Here is a 20,573-nt window from a genome sequence, read left to right as displayed (position 1 = left end):
GTGGCTCAGACCACACTCTCTCTCATCATCAGAAGTCATGGCTAGCCTACCTAGCAGAGCACAACTGACTCTCGTTGACTCGTCACTAACCCCCTCGACTTCTCCGTCTCGGAGCCACACAGGCAGGTGCTTGACGCATCGAATTCAGCAAATGAGCTATATAGTTATCGTGCGCGGCCTGTGGTCCCCGATGAACTGGACGTAAGATATAGTTGGCTGGCTAGGGCTGAGTTGAATCTTCAGTGGGCTGGGCTGTACCAACGATTTTGTATTGCTTGTAATTATCTATTCACTTGATATCCAATCTACACGAACGTAATCTATCTCACTTCGAAGACATGACCTCCTCTAAGACGTTATATAGTATTCTTGACTCCTTAACGCCCATACTGGTGACCAAACAAGCCTCTCTCTTCGCCCTGGGTGTCTAATTGCATTCAGAAGCACGATCAACCCGCTTGCTTGATCCTCTCCATACCAGGCCAGCAGCTGCGAAAAAAACTTAAGAATCCAACGATTTCGAAGACGGTAACAGTCCGCGCCAAACCAAACTTTCTCTATATGACTCTGAGTATGAAGTCCTCAGATGGTGAGGCATGCAGTGTCCCCGTTGGGTTACCCACCCAATCAACATAGCCCTCGATTGTCATAAGCTAATTTGCTAGAAGTGAACACCAGCGACGATTCTAGGTACGAAGAAAATCTCGAGCAAAGCGATGCTTATGCCTAACGTCTTCATGTCATTTCCTTGGATTTACCCGCGGCTGATAGTTAACCACCCCCCAATCTACTTCGACTGACACTAGAAACAACCCCTCTCCTTCATGTCTGTCTACTATTCAAGCACAGATACACGGAGCGGGCACCAAGAGCTAAATCCTATAACAGCCCAGCGTCGTCTACTCTACTCTAATCTATGATGGATAAAAGAAAACTACAGTCCCTTCCACCGAAAGGTCTCTCCAACCACAATCTCCCCGCTCAACACAATATCCCGGACCGAAAACCCAATGCTTAGGCTATAGACCCCCTTATCCGCCTGCCAGCAACCACCAGGTTCAGATTCAGAGTGTCCAGATTCAGAGCCAGAGACGTTATAGTAGCTCACGGCATACTTGTCCAAGGTGATCGTGACTTCCTTCTCTTCACCGGGATCAAGTCTGATTTTCTGAAACTCTTTCAGTTCCTTCGGTGGGCGCGGTCGAGTGTTGCTTTCCACATTGGATTGCGAAGAGGGAAAGGAGATGTAATACTGCAGGACCGTCGCGCCGGCGCGTGTGCCGTTATTGGCGACGGTACATGATACATCGATTGTATCGCTGTCACTGACAAACGGCGTCGACGAGATGCGAAGGTTCGAGAGGGAAAAGGCTGTGTCGTACGACAGCCCAAATCCAAACTCGAACAAGGAATTCGGCGTGTGTTCTCTCTCGTAGAATCTATACCCGACGTCCAGCCCCTCCGCATATCTTACGATGTTGTTCGCATCGCATGGGAAATTGTCCCATGAGGGGTTATCTTCGTCTCGTGCTGGCCAGCTAAAGGGGAGCTTTCCGGAGGGGTTGACTTTTCCTGAGAGCACGAGCGCAAGTGAGTGACCTGCTTCCTGGCCTGGGAACCAAGCTTGGAGGATACCGGGGACTTTATGAACGAAAGGGGTGAGGTCGATTGGCCCGCCGCTGAAGTTGATGACGATTGTTTTGGCATTGGCAGATGCCACGGCGAGGATCTGTTCGTATTGCGGGGCGGAGAGGGCCATGGAGGATCGATCGAAGCCCTCGGATTCGATTTCGGGGGTTGTGCCTATGCAGACGATTGCGTGGGAGGCGCTCTTTGCTGCGGTGCGGGCTGTCTCGATGCGAGATGGGATGTCGATGGATTCGTGGAAGCGGAGAGTTGAGCCCTGGAACATGCGGCCGAGGAGAGGGGGGTTGTTCAGGATCTCAGGATCTGTGTTCCAGGATTCCAAAGTGAGGGTGTAAAATTGGCCTGCTGTCATGGGGTATTCGAAGCGGCGCTCAAGTTGGGATTTGAAGAAATAAAAGGATTCTGGGGCGAGGTCGGTTTCTTGGGATCTGGTGAAGGCTTTTTCGCCGTTGATGTAGCAGATTGCTGGGCCGGTGGAGATTACGGAGAGGATGTGCGAGCCTGTTGTGGTGGGACGGATGGTGAAGGTCATTCTGGTGCAGTAGTCGGAGGTTAGGTAGGTGGGCCATTGCTCTTTGATCATGTATTCGGGGAGGGCTTTGGTTTCTTCGTGGGCGAGGTTTTGGCCGATGGTGTTGCCGTTGAACCATTCTAGTTTGACGGGGTTGGGAGGTTGAGCTTTTGTGTCTGTTTCGAAGAGGATGGCTGTGTCTACGTGAGGTAGAGCGCCGAACACAGGGACTCCGGGGGCTTCGATGACATTGAATCCCGCTTCTTTTAGTCCTTGTATTGGGCTGATTGCGTGAAGTGCGTCTACACGGGCACTTCCTCCTCCTCCTAAGGCGGGATTGAAAGCATGGTGCCCAATGACAGCCACGGTTGCCTTCTCCGGCAATGGGAGGACATTGTTCTCATTCTTTAGCAAGACCATACCATCGGCGCCTCCATCACGGATAAAGCGATCTCGCTCGGCGTTCTCAAGAGCAATTTCAGGCGGCTCTTCGGGATTCTCAAAGCGACCAAGGCGTTTCGCAAGTTCGAGTACCCTCATCGCGGAGTCATTGATCGTTTTCTCGGAAACTTCGCCGTTTTGGATAGCTTGTAGCAGCTTGTCGCCTCGCCATTTCGTAGGCCCCGGCATCTCCAGGTCAACCCCGGCGTTGACACACTCAGCGGTGGAATAGACCCCCATCCAGTCAGATACTACGACCCCATCGAAGCCCCATTCCTGGCGCGCGACGCCGTTCACTAGTCTTTCATCGTCGGCCACATATGTACCGTTGACTCGGTTGTAGCTGTAGGTTCAGTCAGAATAGTTATTGTGCTAGACTTGGTCGTGAAATACTTACCTTGTCATGAGACACCAGGGTGTCGACCACTTCATCAGAAGCTGGAAAGGCAGCAGGTAGATCTCTCGCAAAGTATGCTCATCTATTTCCGCAGACAAGATCTTTCGGTTATTCTCGGTATCGTTGGCGACGAAATGTTTCGGCGTGGCCGCGATGCCAATTGACTGGCAACCTAGAGTGATCATACTGTAAGTTACTGTCCAAGGGAGCTGGACAAAAGGAGTCATATATAATCACCGTTTATAAATGCCGCAGACAATGCCCCAAGCACATAAGGGTCTTCCGAGTAAGTCTCGTAATTTCGTCCACCTGAATTAAGTCAACGTTTGTCTCGAAAGAGCTTCACTCGATCCCAGGCAGCACATGCCTCTCGGAGACCGAATCACATTCAACGTAGGGGCAAGCAAAATGTTAGCAGCCTTCGTTTGCGCCTCCTTCGCGATTTCGAGCCCCGACCGAAAAAGAAGGTCGCGGTCGAATGTAGCACCAAGACTTGTGCCGCAGGGGAAACATGCTGCTTTGATACCGCTCACGTAACTTTCGCCTCGAGCGCCATTAGGGCCGTCAGTTGACTGATAGTAAAGAGCAGAGTTAGAATTGTCAAAGCGTCCAGCAGTAGGGCTCAGAAACAGGTCGAACCTTAATGTGAGGAACAAAAACACCGTCTCTCTTGATCACTGGAGTGCGCCACCAGTCGACAGCCGCGAGAAGCGAGACTTTCTCTTCGAGAGTCAGTTTGCTGAGAAGGGCTGGGACCTCGGTTGTGGCCATGGTCAGGAGCAGAGGTGGGGACTGCAGTTTCGAAGGCGGAATGCTCATCAAGGGGCATTTGACACCAGGGAGCGAATCCAGCTAGTGTTATATGCACTCGCTGCGTGCTCTCAACTTCCTAATCGCTTAGCCGGTGTAAATTGCGGGCGTCATCGCGGTTGAGTCGAGCTAGATGATGCTGATCCACTCATGCGACTCTAAAAGTTCAGAATGGTACAGCCGGGTATTATCCGAAGATACTGTGAGTTGGGGTAGCGATGAGTACGGATCTTCATTGGAGGACAGTTGGGAAATCGAGAGGGCCCATGGCATGAGCACGGAGTGGGCGTATGATCATTGGACAGACACTTGTAGCCTCCGAGACTTCGGGCCGCGCGCGGTCAGCCGCTAGTTTGATTGGCCTGTGCTATGCCAGTGGATTCGACTTTGGAGGTTGGATTCTGGGGAAGCGAGTTGCTTTCCCCACAGTATCCCTTATGAATTCATGCGGAGGCTCGGTGCAGACATTGGACTTTGGGAGAGGTGCCATTGGGGTAAGCCGAGCACCCCCCGGGGGAGATGTATAAAGGGCCTGTCGGTATCTAGTAGTCTTCGTCGACATCACTGCTCTCATTTCTCTATCAATCCTTTGCACCAATCGCACTTGGACCAACGCTTGCGCCTGTTACGCAATGACCGACATGAAATCAGACGCGGAGAAGGGCAGAAAGACCTCCGGCGAGATGGTCGAGCGTGTAACGTCCAAGCAAGACGTTGAAATCACCAATGTTGACGCTCAGCTCCTGGCGCTGGCCGAGGCTGCTCCTCCTTTCTTCTTGAACCGCAACCTTCTCAGCCTTTATTTGCGAATGATACCTGGGTGTATAGTCCCTGCTGTTACCCTGGGATTTGACAGCGCTATGATGAACGGCTTGCAAGCCGTGGACACGTGGATAAGCTGTACATGTTTGACCAATCTGGATTTCTGACCGAGGCTGACATGATGAGTAGACTTCGACAATCCATCAGGGTCAATCCTCGGATTGATGACTTCGATCTTATCTTTGGGTGCAATTTGTGCAACTCCATTCATCAGTCCTTTGGGCGATAGGTTTGGTCGTCGTTGGGGTATCTGGTTCGGATCGGCTGTTATGGCTGTCGGGGGCGTTATTCAGGGCACTTCAGTACATAGTATGTACACCCTCGATTTCTCAGTAATTGTGTCCTGCTGACTTTGTCCTTTCTAGTTGCGATGTTCTTGGTCTCACGATTCCTCATCGGTTTCGGTCTGGTCTTCGCGAATACCTACGCTCCTATTCTCATTGGAGAACTTGCACACCCTAGAGATAGACAGGTGGTAACCTCTTTGTATCAGACTTCGTGGTACATCGGTGCTATTGTGGCTGCATGGGTGACATTCGGTACATTTGACATGCCCAGTGAGTGGGCTTGGCGTATTCCGTCCTTACTGCAGTCTGTACCAGCTTTCATCACATTGGTTGGGATGTTCTTCATGCCTGAATCGCCTCGTTGGTTGATTGCCAACAGGCGTGCGGAAGAAGCTAAACAGATATTGGTAAAATTCCACGCGAACGGTCAAGAAGGGGATGCTATGGTCGAGCTTGAATATGCACAGATGAAACTAGTCATCGAGACCGATGTGGCTACCAAGACACCCTGGAAAGCACTCGTTGCAACCAAGGGCAATCGGCGCCGATTGCTGCTCATGGTTATGATGGGGTGTTTCTCTCAGTGGTCTGGAAATGGCCTTGTTTCGTACGTACCGCTTCATGCGCTCGCAGGGAGCTCTCTCGCTAACATTGACGACTAGGTATTATCTCGTCCGCGTTCTCGAAACAGTCGGCATAGCGAGCCGCAAGAATCAAAACGTAATCAACGGATCTCTCATGATCTGGAACTGGTTCTGCGCGACTGGATCCGCCTTCCTGACCGCGAAGCTCCGCCGCAGGACTCAATTCCTCATCTCAACAGCTGGCATGCTCGCTATCTTCGCCAGTCAGACTCTCTGCGCGGGTCTCTTCAACGAGGCCGACAACAAAGCTGCCGGAAACACTGTTATAGCCATGCTCTTCCTGTTTTACACCTTCTACAACCTTGCGTGGAATGCGCTGCTATACTCCTACCCAGTTGAGGTGTTGCCGTATCCAATCCGTGCAAAGGGGTTCTCGGTGCTGATGTTTTGCGGAAAGGCCGCGAATTTCATCAACACATTTGTCAATCCAATTGGTCTGGATGCAATTGGGTGGAAATATTATATTGTCTATGTTGGGTGGCTGGTGGTTGAAACGGGGTGCGTTTGGATGTTCTTTGTGGAGACCAAGGGCCCGAGTTTGGAGGCTATTGCAGAGAGGTTTGATCGGGACTGAGATCCTACGGAAGACCTAAAATGAGTGATATGGCTCTCCTGGATATGTCTCCATTAATCTTGCAGGCGGCTCCACCAGGAGCCTTTGGGTCGAAAAGGACTGTCAAGCACACCAGTATTGGTATAAAAGGTTTCTCGCACGGGAAAACCGAGCGAATAGAAACACTGTACTAGTCACTTACCTCTACTCCGAATGTACTACACCTAGCTGCATTGTCCGCGGACCTTCAACCGAATAATATCTCGCTGTACAGGGCGTTTTGCCCCAGGGTCTCAGGTGGGGCATAAGATCCAGGATGTAGCGCGGATTTGCAAGCCACACCCGTGCTACTGGCACAAGCACTCAAGCAGGGCTACGGAAGGTCCCGTGCGGATATGGAGTTCATCGTGTCAAATTCATGGTTGCTACTCTGAAGTGGGAGACGGCCGAATAATCCGGAGTTCACACTCACGCCGGGCATGGCTGAATTGCATCATATGGCAGATGAACAACGCGACCCACGTTGATCATGTAGTCGGAAGCTCGCCATATTCCGACTCGCGGGGTAGAGTCCGACAATAAGAGGCACTTTGTCCCGAGCCTCGAGCGTTGAGCCTTACCAGGATTATCCATCAAAGCAGCTGTGGCGATATTGACCTCATTGGGTGCGTTTCGTCTCCGACTTCTAACGGTTCGAAGGTATGATGAGCTCACCTGGGACGAGGGCTCCACTGAGCTTTACCCAACTTTTGGTTGATCTTGGGTACGCCATCTTGGCCTGGGGACCTGATCGGTTTCCGGTTACTGAAGGCTGTACCAGATAATGAGGTGCTCAGACTATGAAAGGCGAATGAGGATTTAACCCCTGCTCAAAGGAGGCTTAATTTTGGCGTTAGCTGACACCGGGCTGTCTCAGAAGCTCATCAGTGGCATTGCTAGAGTAAATCTAGTTTGGTTTCGAATACCTGGAAGGGATATCATGAGGGTAGATCTGTGGCAAGATGAAGAAGAAGAACGCTTGGGTCGACAAATGATGGATGGTGATTGAGCAATGACATCGATGGCAAGGCTCAAGCAGCATTTGATAAGATGGTGGTGGGTTATCACCACGTGATTTGGTGGCCACGTCATAAGGGCGGGAACAAAGCGCTGGGCAGCATGCAGCGGAGAAAAAGGCAGTCGGTCGGAGACAAGCACAAGACAGGCACAGAAGTCACATCCCCTGATAAACCGTTGCATTCGCTTTTCTTCAGGGCTTTCTATTGATTGCACTAAATCTCCTCCACCATCATCCACCCTAGTCACCCTCTACCATTTCTCTACTATCGAAGTTCGAACGTTCTCTTCGTTATGTCCGACCCCACCCTCTACCTCTACACCTCCCTTACTGCGGGATCCTCCCACATCATCACCGCCACCTCGCGCCTGGAGACCATCCTCAAGGCCAACAAGATCCCTTTCCGCGCAATTGATGTGGCTACCGACGATGCAGCGAGGAAACTTTGGGGCCGTCGCTCAAAGGGCAAGAAATTGCCCGGTCTCGTCAAGTTTGGAACTGTTGTTGGCGTATGTTTGGCTTGTCGCTCCCGAAAGCGGGGAGGCGAGGGGTCATCCTTGAGTCCTTTTTCTCTTGAATATCGCCACTAATACCACAACGTTTAGGACCTCGAGCAGATTGAAGAATGGAATGAGTACGGCGAGCTGAAGCAGGAAATCAACAGTGTTGAAGGCTTTGACGATCTTCCTGCCACGAGCAATCCTATCGCGCCGACCGCAGAATCCACCTCCACACCTACCTCCAGACCCGAGTTGCCTGCCCCCAAGCGTAGCACGATCAAGATTCAGGATCCTCCCGAGAAAGAAACCCAGAAGGACGATTCGATTACCATGGCGCTCCGTCAGGCTGGCCAAGAAGCTGCCGCTAAGGCCAAGGAGACCCCGACCCAGAAAGCGAGCGCACCCCCGGCTACAGACTCCCAGACTTCCAAACCCGACGAAGGTCCCAAGGAAGGAAGTGGCGCTCCTAGTGTACGTCGCACGTCGGTCGCTCCTGAGATTTCAGAGCATGTGTCACGGCCGCCTTTGGTGCCCGAGTGCGCTGCAGAATCGTCTGCCAACTTTCGTGCTGATAACGCTGAAGCATTAGGCCTGATTAACCACCATCGTAACTCAAACATTGCAGCGGAGTCAAAGGAAGAGGCGGAGAGGATCGCCAAGGAGTTGCGCAAGTCCATCTCTGGTGACCAGAAGGGGGCCCTTGATGCGCTGCGCGACCAGAAGGCGAAACTGGCCCCAGAGGATACGGTCGACGAGGTCGTCGAAGGCTGATTCAGGCAGCGGCGAGCAAGAGTGGAGTTTTCTGCAACGCTTCTATGGTAGTGGTTGCCTTGGTTGCATCAGCGCTTGATTTTCGGCCGTCGCACATGATTAATGGCTCTTAATGACTCGGCATTGCATGTTTGTTTTACTATGTATGGATACCACGGACTGGCGGTTGAGCATGGATGGGGCATTTTCTGGGTCTTTCGGCTCTTCATGTTGACAGTGTACAATTGAACATTGCATTGACTTCGCTGCGACGTAGATTGCACATCAATATCGTTGAGATGATGGAAAGCTTGTGTTTTACAAGGTCAACTGAAATAGAAAGCAAACTCATTTCATCATCATCATTGCCGTCATACATCTCAATCTAATTATATCAAATTCAAGCCGTTTACTTCCTGTACTTGTCAACCGCCTCACGCAGCTTCTGAATGACGTCGGCAGGGTCCTGAGCCCCAAATACAGCTGACCCAGCAACGATAACATTCGCACCCGCCTCTGCCGCCTGGTCAACCGTCCCAACACCCAGCCCTCCGTCAACCTCAATGTTCAGGTCAGGGTATCGCTCACGCAGCGCAGTGACCTTGGGCAATTCCGAAGCCATGAACTTCTGTCCGCCAAATCCGGGGTGCACGGTCATAACAAGAACCATCTATCACGGGAACAGGTGTTAGCGCACCATGTACATTCAAAACAACTATACCGCATCTTATGCTCAAGTTGAGTTTGGAGTCGAGGGGGTAATGGGGACATACATCAGGCCTCTCCTTTTCATCCTCGTTGGCAAGAACATCCCATAGCACATCAACAGGCGTATCCGGCTTGATCGCAATTCCAGCCTGCATGCCTTCCTCGTGGATATACCGGATGAGTTCCTTCGGGCTGGTCTTGCGCGTTGTTTCCTTGTCTGCGGGTTCGGTTGCCGCGACGGAGGAGACGGCTGCTTCGTAGTGGAAACAGTATAGGTCGCAACCGGCGTTCTTGAATTCCTTGACCCATTTATGGGGCTAGATAATCATCATGATTAGCATTTTCTCTCATTACTTTGGGCTAGATTGAACTGGGTCGAAATCGATTGGCTTGGATTAGGTGATGCCCACCTCCATAATCATCATATGGCAATCAAACGTCCCCTTGCCGCGGGGCTGCGTGGGCCGGTGGACATGCGGCCGGATCTTGGTCACAACGGGGGCGCCAAAGGTGATGTTTGGGACGAAGTGGCCGTCCATGATGTCGACGTGGAGCCAATCGGCCCCCTGTTCGATTTTGGCAGAGCATTCGCTGCCGAGGGTTGCGAAGTCTGCGCTGAGGATTGAGGGGGCTATAATGGCTGGGGGAGACATTTTGGCTATAGATGTGGTTGCGTCGAGGGAGTATGTACAGGTGAGAGATGGGCAAGCGACGGTCGAGATTGATCAGGAACAAGAAGGTAGAGACTGGTCGGAGGCTTAGTTTAGTTTAAGTATAGCTCAGTTCATCCGGAGAAGCTCCATAGAAAGAATTAGCAACAGCTGATATCACCGGTCGACGTCACTCCGGGCTCCCCGATTAGGAAAAATATCTAGATAAGGGCTAGGGCCGTATATGCACGTGGATAAGACCGCGGGCCTGGAGAATGGCCTGGGTGCCTGAGCTTGGCTAAGGGTGGTGGTCACGGGAACGAGATACTGGTGATGGCTGGCAATTTAGCGTCAATTGTTCTCATCCATTCAATGGAGATCTCCAATCATTTCCTGGTCGGGTGACCTCGCTGCCATGATCTCGCAGCGGATCATCCTCTTTTGAATACCCTGCAAAGCTACCAGCCTCTCGCTGACAGAGATTTCGCTAATTATCGCTCATTGCTGACCGTAACCGCTGCAGAATCCGCCATAATTAGCCCACCGCCAGTTGGTCACTCAACCAGGTGGCATCCTGTTGAGGCCCGAGGAAGAAGTTTGCTGGATGATCCCCGCTCAACACTGTCGGTTGCATGGTGTCGTCCTCCGAGAAAGCAGTCATCGCTTCTAAACATAGCTCGCTCGGCGCTTGCAGTTTGCCAATCACACCAATCAGCGATGTCGATTTTAGGTGACAGGGGGGACGACTTTACTGGGCGGTTCATTGCAGCAACCATAAGCCTTTAAACAACATGATTGGTGTGACAACATGTTAGGCTGCTTATTTGTCTATCCCAACCTGCCTCTCAGCGTCGAGAAAGACCCTCCTGTTCGAAGCGCCTGCTGCCTCATAGCCAATGATCACTCCTCCAAGACCCTTTTGACAAGGATCCTGCGCGCGACGTGCACCATGTTGCATTAGGTTTCTGCACGGATGAAGGCGGGTGAGAATGGCGCCCTCGTCAGATCTCCCCTCCTCCCCACGTCCAAGATCTATTTATCACAGCCTTGCGCTACCGCGGGCCCCGAAGTCTTCATGTTCTCTCCGTCCTGGAGTTGTTCCTTTCTTCGTGTGCATTTCTTTGCCTGTACACTTACCGTGCCTCGAGCTCTGGTAGCTAGGCCGTCACTCATTATATCTTTTAATCTTTCCATTTGACCTCGTCTCAAACCCGTTGATCGGGTTGATTGTTGTTGAGATACCCTAGAAGTACTGTTTATGTTTTAAGCCACTGCACCATTTACAATCTAATCTAGCAGACTACGAGACAAAATGGCCGAGCCAACTCGTCTTGCAAATGCTAGGTGCCCGCCGCCTCGGCAGGTCCGAGGAACGAGGCTTAATACTATAATGGAAGACTCAAGGGAAACGCAATTTGCAGACAAATCTCGACACAGTCCAACGGACAACAAGCGAAAGGAGCAGGCTCCACAACTGAGATTGAGGACAGCAGGCTTGTCATCACCAGTGTCTCTCCGCAAACGCCTATTCTCGCCGTTATCTGCCGGTTCGGTTTCGTCGTGTTCCGATGTCGATTGGCAGAACCAGATGAAGAATTTTGATGACCTTTATGATGCTACGGATGATGAGTCGGACTTTAGTGATGAGTGCATGTCATACTCCAGCACCCGCCCTACGAGTTTATCAACGCCGACGACGAGAAACTCCCTTACTTCTCCCAGCACCCGCAAGCGTTATCCAGCTCTCACCATTCCCTCGTCGAATCTATGGCCGTCGCTTCATGGAGCGCCCAAGAGCTCACCGGTCCCGCCAACGCCACCGCAGAAGATTCCCGTTTCGCCGGCCGCTCTCTCGCTCCTTGGTCGTTCTGTGCCAGCAATGCACGCAACTCCGTCATTGGATGGCAGTGTTTCGTCAGACCAGGTGTCTAACATTAGCACTCCATCCACTCCAGACTTGAGGTCACTTCCGGACACTGACTGGAATGCGCATGATATTCATGTCCTTCCAGACCCGGAGGAGGATCCGCAGGTGGATCTTGTCGACCCCGAGAATGGTGATGAAGTACCGAGCATTGAGGTTGCGATAGAGGGGGCCGATGAGGACTGGCGCCGCTTCATTGGGGAATTTCCTCGTATCCCCGGCCAGGCCCTAGCGTCTGCTGAGTACGAGGGAGTTGAACCGTCTCGCGGGGATACGCCTTCTGATCGAGGAGTTTCTCTTCCAGAGGGTGCCCTTGCGATGCTGCAGTTCATTCCTCTTGAAGGGACGCCAGAACCGTGGTCGGAGACAAGCGAAGACAACGAAGAGATGTGGCAGCTTTCAGCACCACCAGGACCACGACGCTTTGACGAGGCAACACCAGTCTCTGAGCTTTCTGATTACAGCTTCACTGGCTTGGACATTCCATCTCCCGGTGGCTTTTTCAACTCATTGGCTCCTCGAGCTCGTCATACCTGGTCCATTCCGAGGTTCAATCAAGCGCCGACGTCTGCCACGGCCGAGAGATTCTACAACCTTCCGTTCCAGCGCAGTGAGGGCGAAGTCATCGAGCAAGTCATCAACCTCCCGGAGAGGTCGACTGATGAGCAGCTGACAGCTATCTACGCCCCACCGACTGCGATCAGGATCCCTGAGAGCCCTGCCCATCCGCCAACAGAAGGGTCAATCAGTCCTGTCAGCGAAGGTGTTCATGAGATCTCAAGGCCAGCTACGACATACGATCCGGATGAGCAAGAGGAGGACTACGCTGAGGAGTTGCGAGAGAAGGCGTTGTCAAGTATGGATAGGACTAGTGTCTGGCTTGCTGCGCAGGCTACATACCTGGCTGCGCTCAGTGAGACCAACCCTGCCAATGCGGTCGAGGATGAGGACGAAGTGGAACCTGAGAGTGTCGTAGAAGAGAAGACTCAACCTTCTGTGGCTCTTGAGCGGCAGAAGTCTGTGTCTGTGCGCTTCTCGGAGACATTCCCAGAGCCACCAAGTTCATTCCCCTCTGCAGAGGCAAGCAAGGACTCGATATACTGGCGCGGCTTTCAGTTCCTGCTCGCCCAGTCACGAAGCCGAGATACTTTTGTTCACCGGAGCACTCGCTTCGATGCCGTGCAATCCACCCGCCTTGGGTTGTCTGGTCTGCACAACAAGTGTCTACTTGGAAACTACGAGCTGGTAGCCCCGACTCGGCCGTCCTACAGCGGCCCATTCTCGCAAGCTCCCCGCAACTCTGTACTTGCTTCGGTGTTGGCTGAGAAAGCCAAGTTCTCCATGGTTGAGAAGGAGCAGCTGGTCCTCACCCAGATCAGCCAACCCATCTGGGCTATGGAAGCCTTCCGTTACTTCTACGGCGGAAACCTCGTCGCCAGTCCCGTTCGCAAGCGTCTCTCCCGACGCGACGCCAACATGACCAGTCATAAGAAGCCCAAACGCCGCGAGGTTCGGGTCCTGGATCTCGGCGGCCACGCAACAGCCGAGTGGGCTTGGCAACTCGCCCACGACTACCCCCACGTCAAAGTCTACACCGTCTACACGGACCACCAGCAAGTCAACGAGGCCATCAAAGGTCCGCCCAACCACCGGCACATCCAAGTCTCCAGTCTCTGGAAGCTTCCATTCCCAGCCAACAAGTTTGACCTCATCTCCGCACGCTCCCTGCCGGCGTTTCTCAAAACCGAGAAACCAGCAGGTGAAGACCTAGACGAGTACGACCTCTGCCTGAAAGAATGCCACCGCTGCCTCAAACCCGGCGGGTACCTTGAGTTCTTCGTCATGGATGCCGAGATCTCCCGCGCTGGCCCTTACGCCTCCGCAACCTCCATCGAGTTCTCCTTCAGCCTCAAAATTCGAGGATACGACCCGCTCCCGACAAAGGCTTTCCTTCCCCGCCTTCGCAAATCAAACTTTGACTCCATCAAGCGCGGCTGGATGTTCCTGCCCATGGGCACGGAACCCCTGAAGCCACAGGTTCCCCGCGAGACTCCCGATCCACGGGTCAAGAGTCTCGTGGAGGACTATGAGGCTGTTCAGGGGCCGTTGGGAAGCACGGCGGATATGGCGCCTATTACGGGGTTGTTGGGTGGGTGGATCTGGGAGCAGTGGTTGCTGAAGTTGCAGGTTGAGACGGGGAGGGAGAGGGGGAAGCTGCTGGAGGGGATTGGGAGTGTTTTCGATGAGGGGAGGAAGAATGGCTCGGGTTGGACTTGTCTTTCCGGGTGGGCTAGGAAGCCGGTGAGGAGGGAGCAGTAGGGTTTGCAGAGTGTCTGCGAATGGTGGCTTTGGTCTTGGCATGTTTTGATTAGCGTTCTACTATCCTTTGAGCTTATGGTGGTGATGTTTATGATGATAGGAGAGATTGTGGCGGTATATGATTCTTAGCAGAGAAAACTTACGTAGTAATCAATTACAGATTACAGCACACACAAGGCTACCCGCGGTCTCAGAACTTGAGCTCTAGGCTTTTGATTTTTCTTCTCATCTTTGTTGCTGATAACATCGCACAGATTATTGGTAGAGTAAGTACCTTTGGTAGTCGCATCCAGGGCTCGTGGCGTTGTGGATTTGACCTCGGCGTCAAAGATGCGGCGTGAGTATGAATCGTCGATGTGCGTAACATAGTGTCACTTAGTTGCAGGAGAAGTAGCTATATCTCGATATTTTGGTGTCTCAAGACAGCTGCGCAGGATTGGAAGTTTGGCAGTTTGCATGGGTAGCGAAGAGTCGACGGTGAGGCTGTAAGTACCGTGGTGTGGAACAATCTACTCCCGTCGGCCTCCTGCGGGTGTTGGAAGTCAACTATAGAGACCTTTGTTCTCTTCGTATCTTCATCTATCTACGGAAATATCTAATAGTTAATTGATTCCCCTCCATGCAGTTCATATGGTTTCTAGTAATCCGTTGAGTGCGCCGGTATAGCCTAGTGTAGATCGAGATATATATCTTCCATCTTTGGGTGCTATCTGTCGGGATAATATTTTGCAAAAATCTCAAGGCCCTGACGAGAGTACTGGAGTGCGGTATCATGTACCCAATAGCTTCTACTTGCGCTAATTCTTAGCAGAAGAGTTCAGGGTTAATCAAGTGTCGAATGTGAGATATCGTACCGAGTACGGAGTATAGAGAATGTCCTGTTCGAGATCTAGAGTAGTAAGAGTATAGCTCAAAACGGTTTCCTTATCAGGCATGAACGCCCGAATGGTCTAGTCGGTTAGTCATCACAACTTCTCCACTTGTTAGCTATTTCTAACCAATCATAGTATGATTCTCGCTTTGGGCTTCCTTACCTGTATGCGAGAGGTCCTGGGTTCAATTCCCAGTTCGGGCCTTATCCTTGCTTTTTTTGCTCCTCACTTCAAGGCCCCTGGAACGGGCCTGCCCGTGTGAAGCCAGAACACGGCTAGTGTAACTTTAGAGTATTGCAATTACACATATACTTCATGGACCGAGATTCCCCCACCATCCTGTATGATTAGACCCTAGAGTGCTTTAGAAGTGAGGCGGTTACTTAGAGTCCATTTGGTAGTGAGAAGCTCCCGTGTAGTGCTGGTCGAACAGTCCGACAGAGGCTACAAGATCAAACAATATACATATATTCCTGCGCTACAGGTGAGGTTGTCAACACTCGTATATAGATAGCGAATCGAAGGGTGGGTCGAGAGTTGCGAGGCTCTCTTCCGAAGTACGACCCTATCTATACCCAAAGGCGCCGAAACACAAGGGTAATAGAATGCTTAAGGCGTTAAGGTGGCTAATGTCCTGTCAGGGCCATTACTTTATTTCTCCAGTGTAAGCTAGGGGGGAGTTGATTGTATGGCTTTGAGTCGTGTATAGCGGAAATGCTTCTATAACTAGCTACCGGATCTTTTCTGGAGCTCTAATTCTGTTTGCTTCTGATATACAGATAAAAAAAATACTAACGTATGCACGCCCGGATGGTCTAGTCGGTTCGTCTCTCGCTTGCATTTGTATTATGGATCTTAACTAACCACATTCACAGTATGATTCTCGCTTTGGGCTTTCTCACCTGTATGCGAGAGGTCCTGGGTTCAATTCCCAGTTCGGGCCTCTATTTTTCATTTTTGTTTGATTTTTCACTGTTGTTTGCTCGAGTGCCTACTTACCATCTTGTCTTTTGTCGAAAACTGCATGCAAACTTCGACATTTCTTATCTTTTCCCCCGCTCCCTCTGTCCCCGGAGCCTCACCTTGCTGCCCACCATGTGACCATGTCAAGTGTACCACTGTACACATTTAAAGAGACTGGCCATAAGAATCTTCCTGTGGCTCTAGCGGTCGTCGCTGGTCAACTAGGTTTAAGCTTGTGTGACCGGCGCCGGAACGAAAAGTTTAATTTAAACACACGACCCGAAACCTTAATTCCACATCGTCACGGTGACGCAAGCTGACCCAATTCGGCAATGTCTCCTTGGCACCTGTGAGGTATAGGCAGCTGCAACATACTCGATGCTCATCGGACTCCTTGTTGTGTATGGCCTTCTTATATTAGGACTGCCGGGAATCATCTGCAAGTCTGTTCCTTTTTTTCTTACTGCTTCTCATCCCGCTGGTAACATACCACGGTCGTTATCCGACCTAGCGATATAGTATGGTCTGGACAGGTTTCTGCCAACTGCGCACCTTAAGAAAAGATACCTGAAGACTATGGATCGGAACTGGTCTTATGTGAAGTAACCAATTCAATTGAATTCTGCGTTGAAATTTTCAAAGAAGGTTCGATGTGCTCCATCCTCCCAAGAGCAGTTGAATATCCATGACTGCTGGTACCAGAGTGGTCATTGATACCAGATATACAAGAACAGCCCTTCATATATACAATAATGAGACCAAGTTGCTGCTACTATAGATGACAAACTGTCGTTGTGCCCCGAACACTTTCTCATACTATACTTCGCGACACTATCACGTGACATCAAGTCCATCACCAATCCAAAGCTCTCCGCAATCCCTCAAGTTAATCCCAGTATACCCCTCAACACCCCCCACCACTTCCAACATGCTTTTCTTCAGGTGCGTACCCCGTAACTTCCTTCAGATCCTCATGCTATTCTTGCTAACCAATCTCCGAACCGAAGCTTCTTTAAAACTCTCACAAACCAAGTCGTGACGATAGAGCTCAAAAACGACATCCGGATTCGCGGCACCCTCAAATCCGTCGACCAGTACCTGAACATCAAGCTCGATGACATCGATGTCTTAGATCTCGACAAGTATCCGCATTTGTCGTCTGTCAAGAATATGTTTATTCGTGGAAGTGTGGTGCGGTATGTGGTTTTGCCGCGGTCGGAGGTGGACGTTGGGTTGTTGGAGGATGCGACAAGGAGAGGTTTGTTCTATCTATCTATCATTGACTTGTCTCGCGGGGAAGATGGCTAATATGGATTGGAATTACAGAAGCTGCGAACCAGGCCGGCAAGGCTCCGAGGTGATTGCTGTTGAGGACGATTATATTTAATGATTGCGCTTTACGATGAGATGTCGCTTGCATTGCTCCGGGGAACAACAAACGGAAAGGACAAGAAGCCAGAGGGAAAAAGATCACTCGCTATGGCCGAGTTGATGGAGGAGTTGCTCCGACTCAAGATACCATCCGTGTCCAAAGGACCCTTGTTCGCACAAAGCATAACATCGGCTATCTCGGTTACCATTCCATGTGCGAGGCGTCCTGGGAACATTTGTACAGCAAGTACTGGCACTAGAGTTAGGTACCCAAAAATACTTGAATTGAAGCTCCGGGCTTCTACCTGCAGGTGCAATCTCGACATTTCCCAATTTGTAGACTAGATATAGCACGTGACTTCGTGTCGCGGAGTTCGAGACTTCGCCGCGCCTCCGAGGAGTGGCAACCTGCTCTTCATCCACGCGCTCTTGTCTCTCGTTTCTTGTACTTTCAGCGTAACCGACGTTCGATTATCACAGACTGGACATATCCTCCGGATAATGACTGTACATACCTTATGACACCACGACTCAACACAATCCAGCAAACCATACTCCACGCTCGTGACGAACCTCAATACCATATAGAAGAAGAAGCTTTACAACCCTCGAACTTCAGGAACCGTCACTTATTCCTCCTTTCGCATTCGAAGTTAGATCAGATAAACCACCATGCCAACACCCCGCCGAACCTCATCAACCCCCTCAAAACCCTCCGCAGCAACTAAATCCCAAACACCCGCAAAGCGAAACAACTCCCTCTTGAACTTCTTCCAGAAAACTGACGGACCGCCAAAATCAACATCAACTCAAGCTCGGATTACACAATTCACGACGCAGGGTGAGCGGCCTGGGAGTAGAGTCACGGCGAAGAGACCAAGACCTGTCAAGAGGGAGGGGAGTTCGCTTGGTGAGAAGGAGGGCGAGGGGTTGTTTCTTGGTGGTGGGAGGAATGGCGGTATGAATGAAGGTGAGAATGGGAATGGGTACGACAGGGAGAAGACGCCGGATGATTTCTGGGGCGAGGAATTGGGGGAGGAGGAAGGTGGAGGGCAAGATGGGAGGTCTAATGAGAGCGGTGATACGGTGAAAAGGCGGAAGGTTGATGGGGTTTCGCCATCAGCTGCTGGAGATGTGGAGGAGAAGAAAGTGGTGTCGAAGGCGAAGAAAGTCAGTGGGCCTTTCATCGACGAGTCGGATAGTGAGGAAGAGGATTTGGATGCATACAGAGACATTGGAAACAATCAAGAAGAGGCGCCGCAGGTTAATGGGGTAAAGGAAGAGAAAGAGGAATCGAAGTTACCTCCCGACGAAGACCTACCGGCAAGAAAGCGTGATCCCGCCGCCGACGTACCACCGCTGGTAAGAGAAGCCTCGAGCCACATGCAAGATGATGAGTTTCCGGATTTTGACGATATAGACGGGGAAGATATAGAAGAGGGGGGTGTTTTCTTAGATCTCGCGGGCGAAGAGTATATCAAGGACGAAGAGACCGACATCAACGACGTGAGTGCAGATATGATTGAGCTTGAAGAAACACCCACCTGTCCGATATGCCAGGGTAGTCTGGTTGGATTTGGAGATAGTGTAAGTTGCAGCGGACCAAATTGAGTAAGGATGCTAAAGCGGAACTACACAGGAAATATCGAACCATGTAAATGACTGTCTCGACGGAAAACCTAGCATGATATCACCGCCGAAGGCAGACTCGAGCTCTACTACGCCGGAACAGAAACTCACATTCGCCGAACGGGCTGCTATAGCAAAACCAGCGCAGCGAGATCCGTACCAGGCCAAAGCCCCGCGAGCGGGATCTGCTTTCTCGAAAATCATGGCAGGTAATGCTGAAGATACCGCGTGGGCAGAGGCGGCAGCCAACGATGCTGCCTCTCGGGGTAAGCAGGCGTACCAAAGGACTTGCCCTTTTTACAAGATCATTCCAGGGTTCTCAATATCTGTGGATGCATTTCGATACGGGGCGGTAGAAGCGTGTAATGCGTACTTTTTAAGCCACTTTCACAGCGACCACTACATCGGACTTTCGAAATCCTGGCGCCACGGACCGATATATTGCAGCAGAGTGACGGCGAACTTAGTCCGGCAGCAACTCAAGGTCGATCCGCAGTGGGTGGTGGATTTGGAGTTTGAAAAGAAGACTGAAGTGCCTGGAACAGGAGGAGCACAGGTGACTATGATCGAGGCCAACCACTGTCCTGGTAGTGCAATCTTCGTCTTCGAGAAGGTCATGTCCTCAGGGCCTTCTACACGAATCCAGCGAGTCCTACATTGCGGGGACTTTAGAGCATCTCCGCAACATGTCCACCACGCTCTTCTACGCCCGGACGCCACGGACCCAAAAACAGGCAAGAAATGGGTTCAAAGGCTCGATTCTTGTTACCTTGACACCACATATCTCAACCCAAAATACGCCTTTCCGAGACAGTCGGATGTTATTAACGCCTGCGCGGAGCTCTGTGTGCGAATTGACAATGGCCAATACGACAGCCTTGGGCATATGCCATTTCAAACAGCGAACGCAAAGACGATATCGAAGAACCCAATCAGCCAATTCATGTCATCGGCCGCGTCTGTTGTCAAATCAGCCACACAGTCCGGACCAACAGGCCGGCTACTTGTGGTGATTGGAACCTACAGCATCGGCAAAGAACGAATATGTCTTGCGATCGCACGAGCACTCAAGAGCAAAATCTTCGCAACACCTGCAAAACAGCGCATCTGCGCGTGCCTAGAAGACCCCGAACTCACCTCTCTTCTCACGGATGACCCCCTCCAAGCCCAAGTACACATGCAAACACTCTTCGAAATCCGCGCAGAAACCCTCTGCGACTACCTCGACACCATGAAACCACACTTCACCCGGGTAGTCGGCTTTCGTCCCACCGGGTGGACATACCGACCGCCTGCTGGCCGCACACTGGAGAACCCGCCCGTGTCGACCGTGCTCCACTCTACACACTGGAAGACTCCGTTCTCGGTACGTGACCTAACGCCACAACGTGGGAGCACGCGCGAGAGTGCCTGTTTTGGAGTGCCGTATAGCGAGCACAGCTCATTTCGTGAGTTGACGATGTTTAGCTGCGCGTTGAGAATTGGGAGGATTATCCCGACGGTCAATGTTGGGAGTCAGAAGAGTCGGGACCGTATGAAGGGGTGGTTTGAGAAGTGGGAGGCGGAGAAGAGGAAGAGTGGGCTGTACAAGGTTGAGGGGGATGATTGGTGATATAGCATGTATACCGTGCATAGACTCCGTATAGAATATCTCTTGACCGTGACCACAACCGTTTTTCTCGGGAAACTCCCGATATAACTATAGATCAACCGGTGCT

At 51.5% G+C, this 20,573-nt stretch overlaps 8 protein-coding genes, 1 non-coding gene and 1 pseudogene across 10 annotated transcripts; 8 read left to right on the top strand and 2 right to left on the bottom strand.

Moving 5' to 3' along the window:
* Positions 1-832: 832 nt before the first annotated feature.
* On the bottom strand, positions 833-3,767 carry BJY04DRAFT_231788 (beta-glucosidase H; the record flags this gene model as incomplete). The annotated part of the gene is made up of 5 exons (XM_073719623.1): positions 833-2,942; positions 2,997-3,168; positions 3,234-3,305; positions 3,364-3,568; positions 3,636-3,767. The coding sequence occupies 5 exons, from the start codon at positions 3,765-3,767 to the stop codon at positions 935-937; spliced, it is 2,589 nt and encodes an 862-aa protein (XP_073575010.1). The 3' UTR covers positions 833-934.
* Positions 3,768-4,489: 722 nt separating this feature from the next.
* On the top strand, positions 4,490-6,133 carry BJY04DRAFT_205427 (general substrate transporter; the record flags this gene model as incomplete). Its single annotated transcript, XM_073713596.1, has 4 exons — positions 4,490-4,706; positions 4,758-4,937; positions 4,994-5,522; positions 5,578-6,133. The coding sequence occupies 4 exons, from the start codon at positions 4,490-4,492 to the stop codon at positions 6,131-6,133; spliced, it is 1,482 nt and encodes a 493-aa protein (XP_073575009.1).
* Positions 6,134-7,462: 1,329 nt separating this feature from the next.
* BJY04DRAFT_214532 (uncharacterized protein) lies at positions 7,463-8,440 on the top strand (the record flags this gene model as incomplete). Its single annotated transcript, XM_073715241.1, has 2 exons — positions 7,463-7,678; positions 7,775-8,440. 2 exons carry the CDS (start codon positions 7,463-7,465, stop codon positions 8,438-8,440), a joined length of 882 nt encoding a protein of 293 aa, XP_073575008.1.
* A 378-nt stretch (positions 8,441-8,818) lies between these two features.
* Positions 8,819-10,177, bottom strand: BJY04DRAFT_144447 (ribulose-phosphate 3-epimerase RPE1). Its single transcript, XM_073708751.1, has 3 exons — positions 9,538-10,177; positions 9,193-9,444; positions 8,819-9,089 (listed from the first exon to the last, which is right to left on the bottom strand). Exons 1-3 carry the CDS (start codon positions 9,778-9,780, stop codon positions 8,829-8,831), a joined length of 756 nt encoding a protein of 251 aa, XP_073575007.1. The 5' UTR covers positions 9,781-10,177; the 3' UTR covers positions 8,819-8,828.
* A 459-nt stretch (positions 10,178-10,636) lies between these two features.
* On the top strand, positions 10,637-14,196 carry BJY04DRAFT_144438 (uncharacterized protein). The gene has a single exon (XM_073708750.1). The coding sequence runs from the start codon at positions 11,090-11,092 to the stop codon at positions 14,018-14,020; it is 2,931 nt and encodes a 976-aa protein (XP_073575006.1). The 5' UTR covers positions 10,637-11,089; the 3' UTR covers positions 14,021-14,196.
* A 763-nt stretch (positions 14,197-14,959) lies between these two features.
* Positions 14,960-15,095, top strand: BJY04DRAFT_t29 (annotated as a pseudogene). The gene has a single exon. The product of its transcript is annotated as a tRNA-OTHER (tRNA).
* Positions 15,096-15,683: 588 nt separating this feature from the next.
* BJY04DRAFT_180356 (uncharacterized protein) lies at positions 15,684-16,048 on the top strand. The gene is made up of 2 exons (XM_073710048.1): positions 15,684-15,714; positions 15,768-16,048. The coding sequence occupies exon 2, from the start codon at positions 15,769-15,771 to the stop codon at positions 15,991-15,993; it is 225 nt and encodes a 74-aa protein (XP_073575005.1). The 5' UTR covers positions 15,684-15,714; position 15,768; the 3' UTR covers positions 15,994-16,048.
* On the top strand, positions 15,697-15,835 carry BJY04DRAFT_t30. Its single transcript has one exon. It is a non-coding gene; the product is annotated as a tRNA-Cys (tRNA).
* Positions 16,049-16,752: 704 nt separating the features above from the next.
* BJY04DRAFT_180354 (Sm-like protein LSM2) lies at positions 16,753-17,543 on the top strand. The gene is made up of 3 exons (XM_073710047.1): positions 16,753-16,797; positions 16,863-17,113; positions 17,182-17,543. The coding sequence occupies exons 1-3, from the start codon at positions 16,784-16,786 to the stop codon at positions 17,214-17,216; spliced, it is 300 nt and encodes a 99-aa protein (XP_073575004.1). The 5' UTR covers positions 16,753-16,783; the 3' UTR covers positions 17,217-17,543.
* A 630-nt stretch (positions 17,544-18,173) lies between these two features.
* BJY04DRAFT_180351 (DNA cross-link repair protein PSO2) lies at positions 18,174-20,473 on the top strand. The gene is made up of 2 exons (XM_073710046.1): positions 18,174-18,813; positions 18,866-20,473. Exons 1-2 carry the CDS (start codon positions 18,187-18,189, stop codon positions 20,465-20,467), a joined length of 2,229 nt encoding a protein of 742 aa, XP_073575003.1. The 5' UTR covers positions 18,174-18,186; the 3' UTR covers positions 20,468-20,473.
* Positions 20,474-20,573: the final 100 nt, after the last annotated feature.

Source organism: Aspergillus karnatakaensis (assembly GCF_047715665.1).
Source record: "Aspergillus karnatakaensis strain CBS 102800 unplaced genomic scaffold BJY04scaffold_7, whole genome shotgun sequence".
Classification (NCBI taxonomy): Eukaryota; Fungi; Ascomycota; class Eurotiomycetes; order Eurotiales; family Aspergillaceae; genus Aspergillus; species Aspergillus karnatakaensis.
The sequence above is the reverse complement of the archived record's forward strand: the minus strand, read 5'-3'. Positions and strand labels throughout refer to the sequence as shown.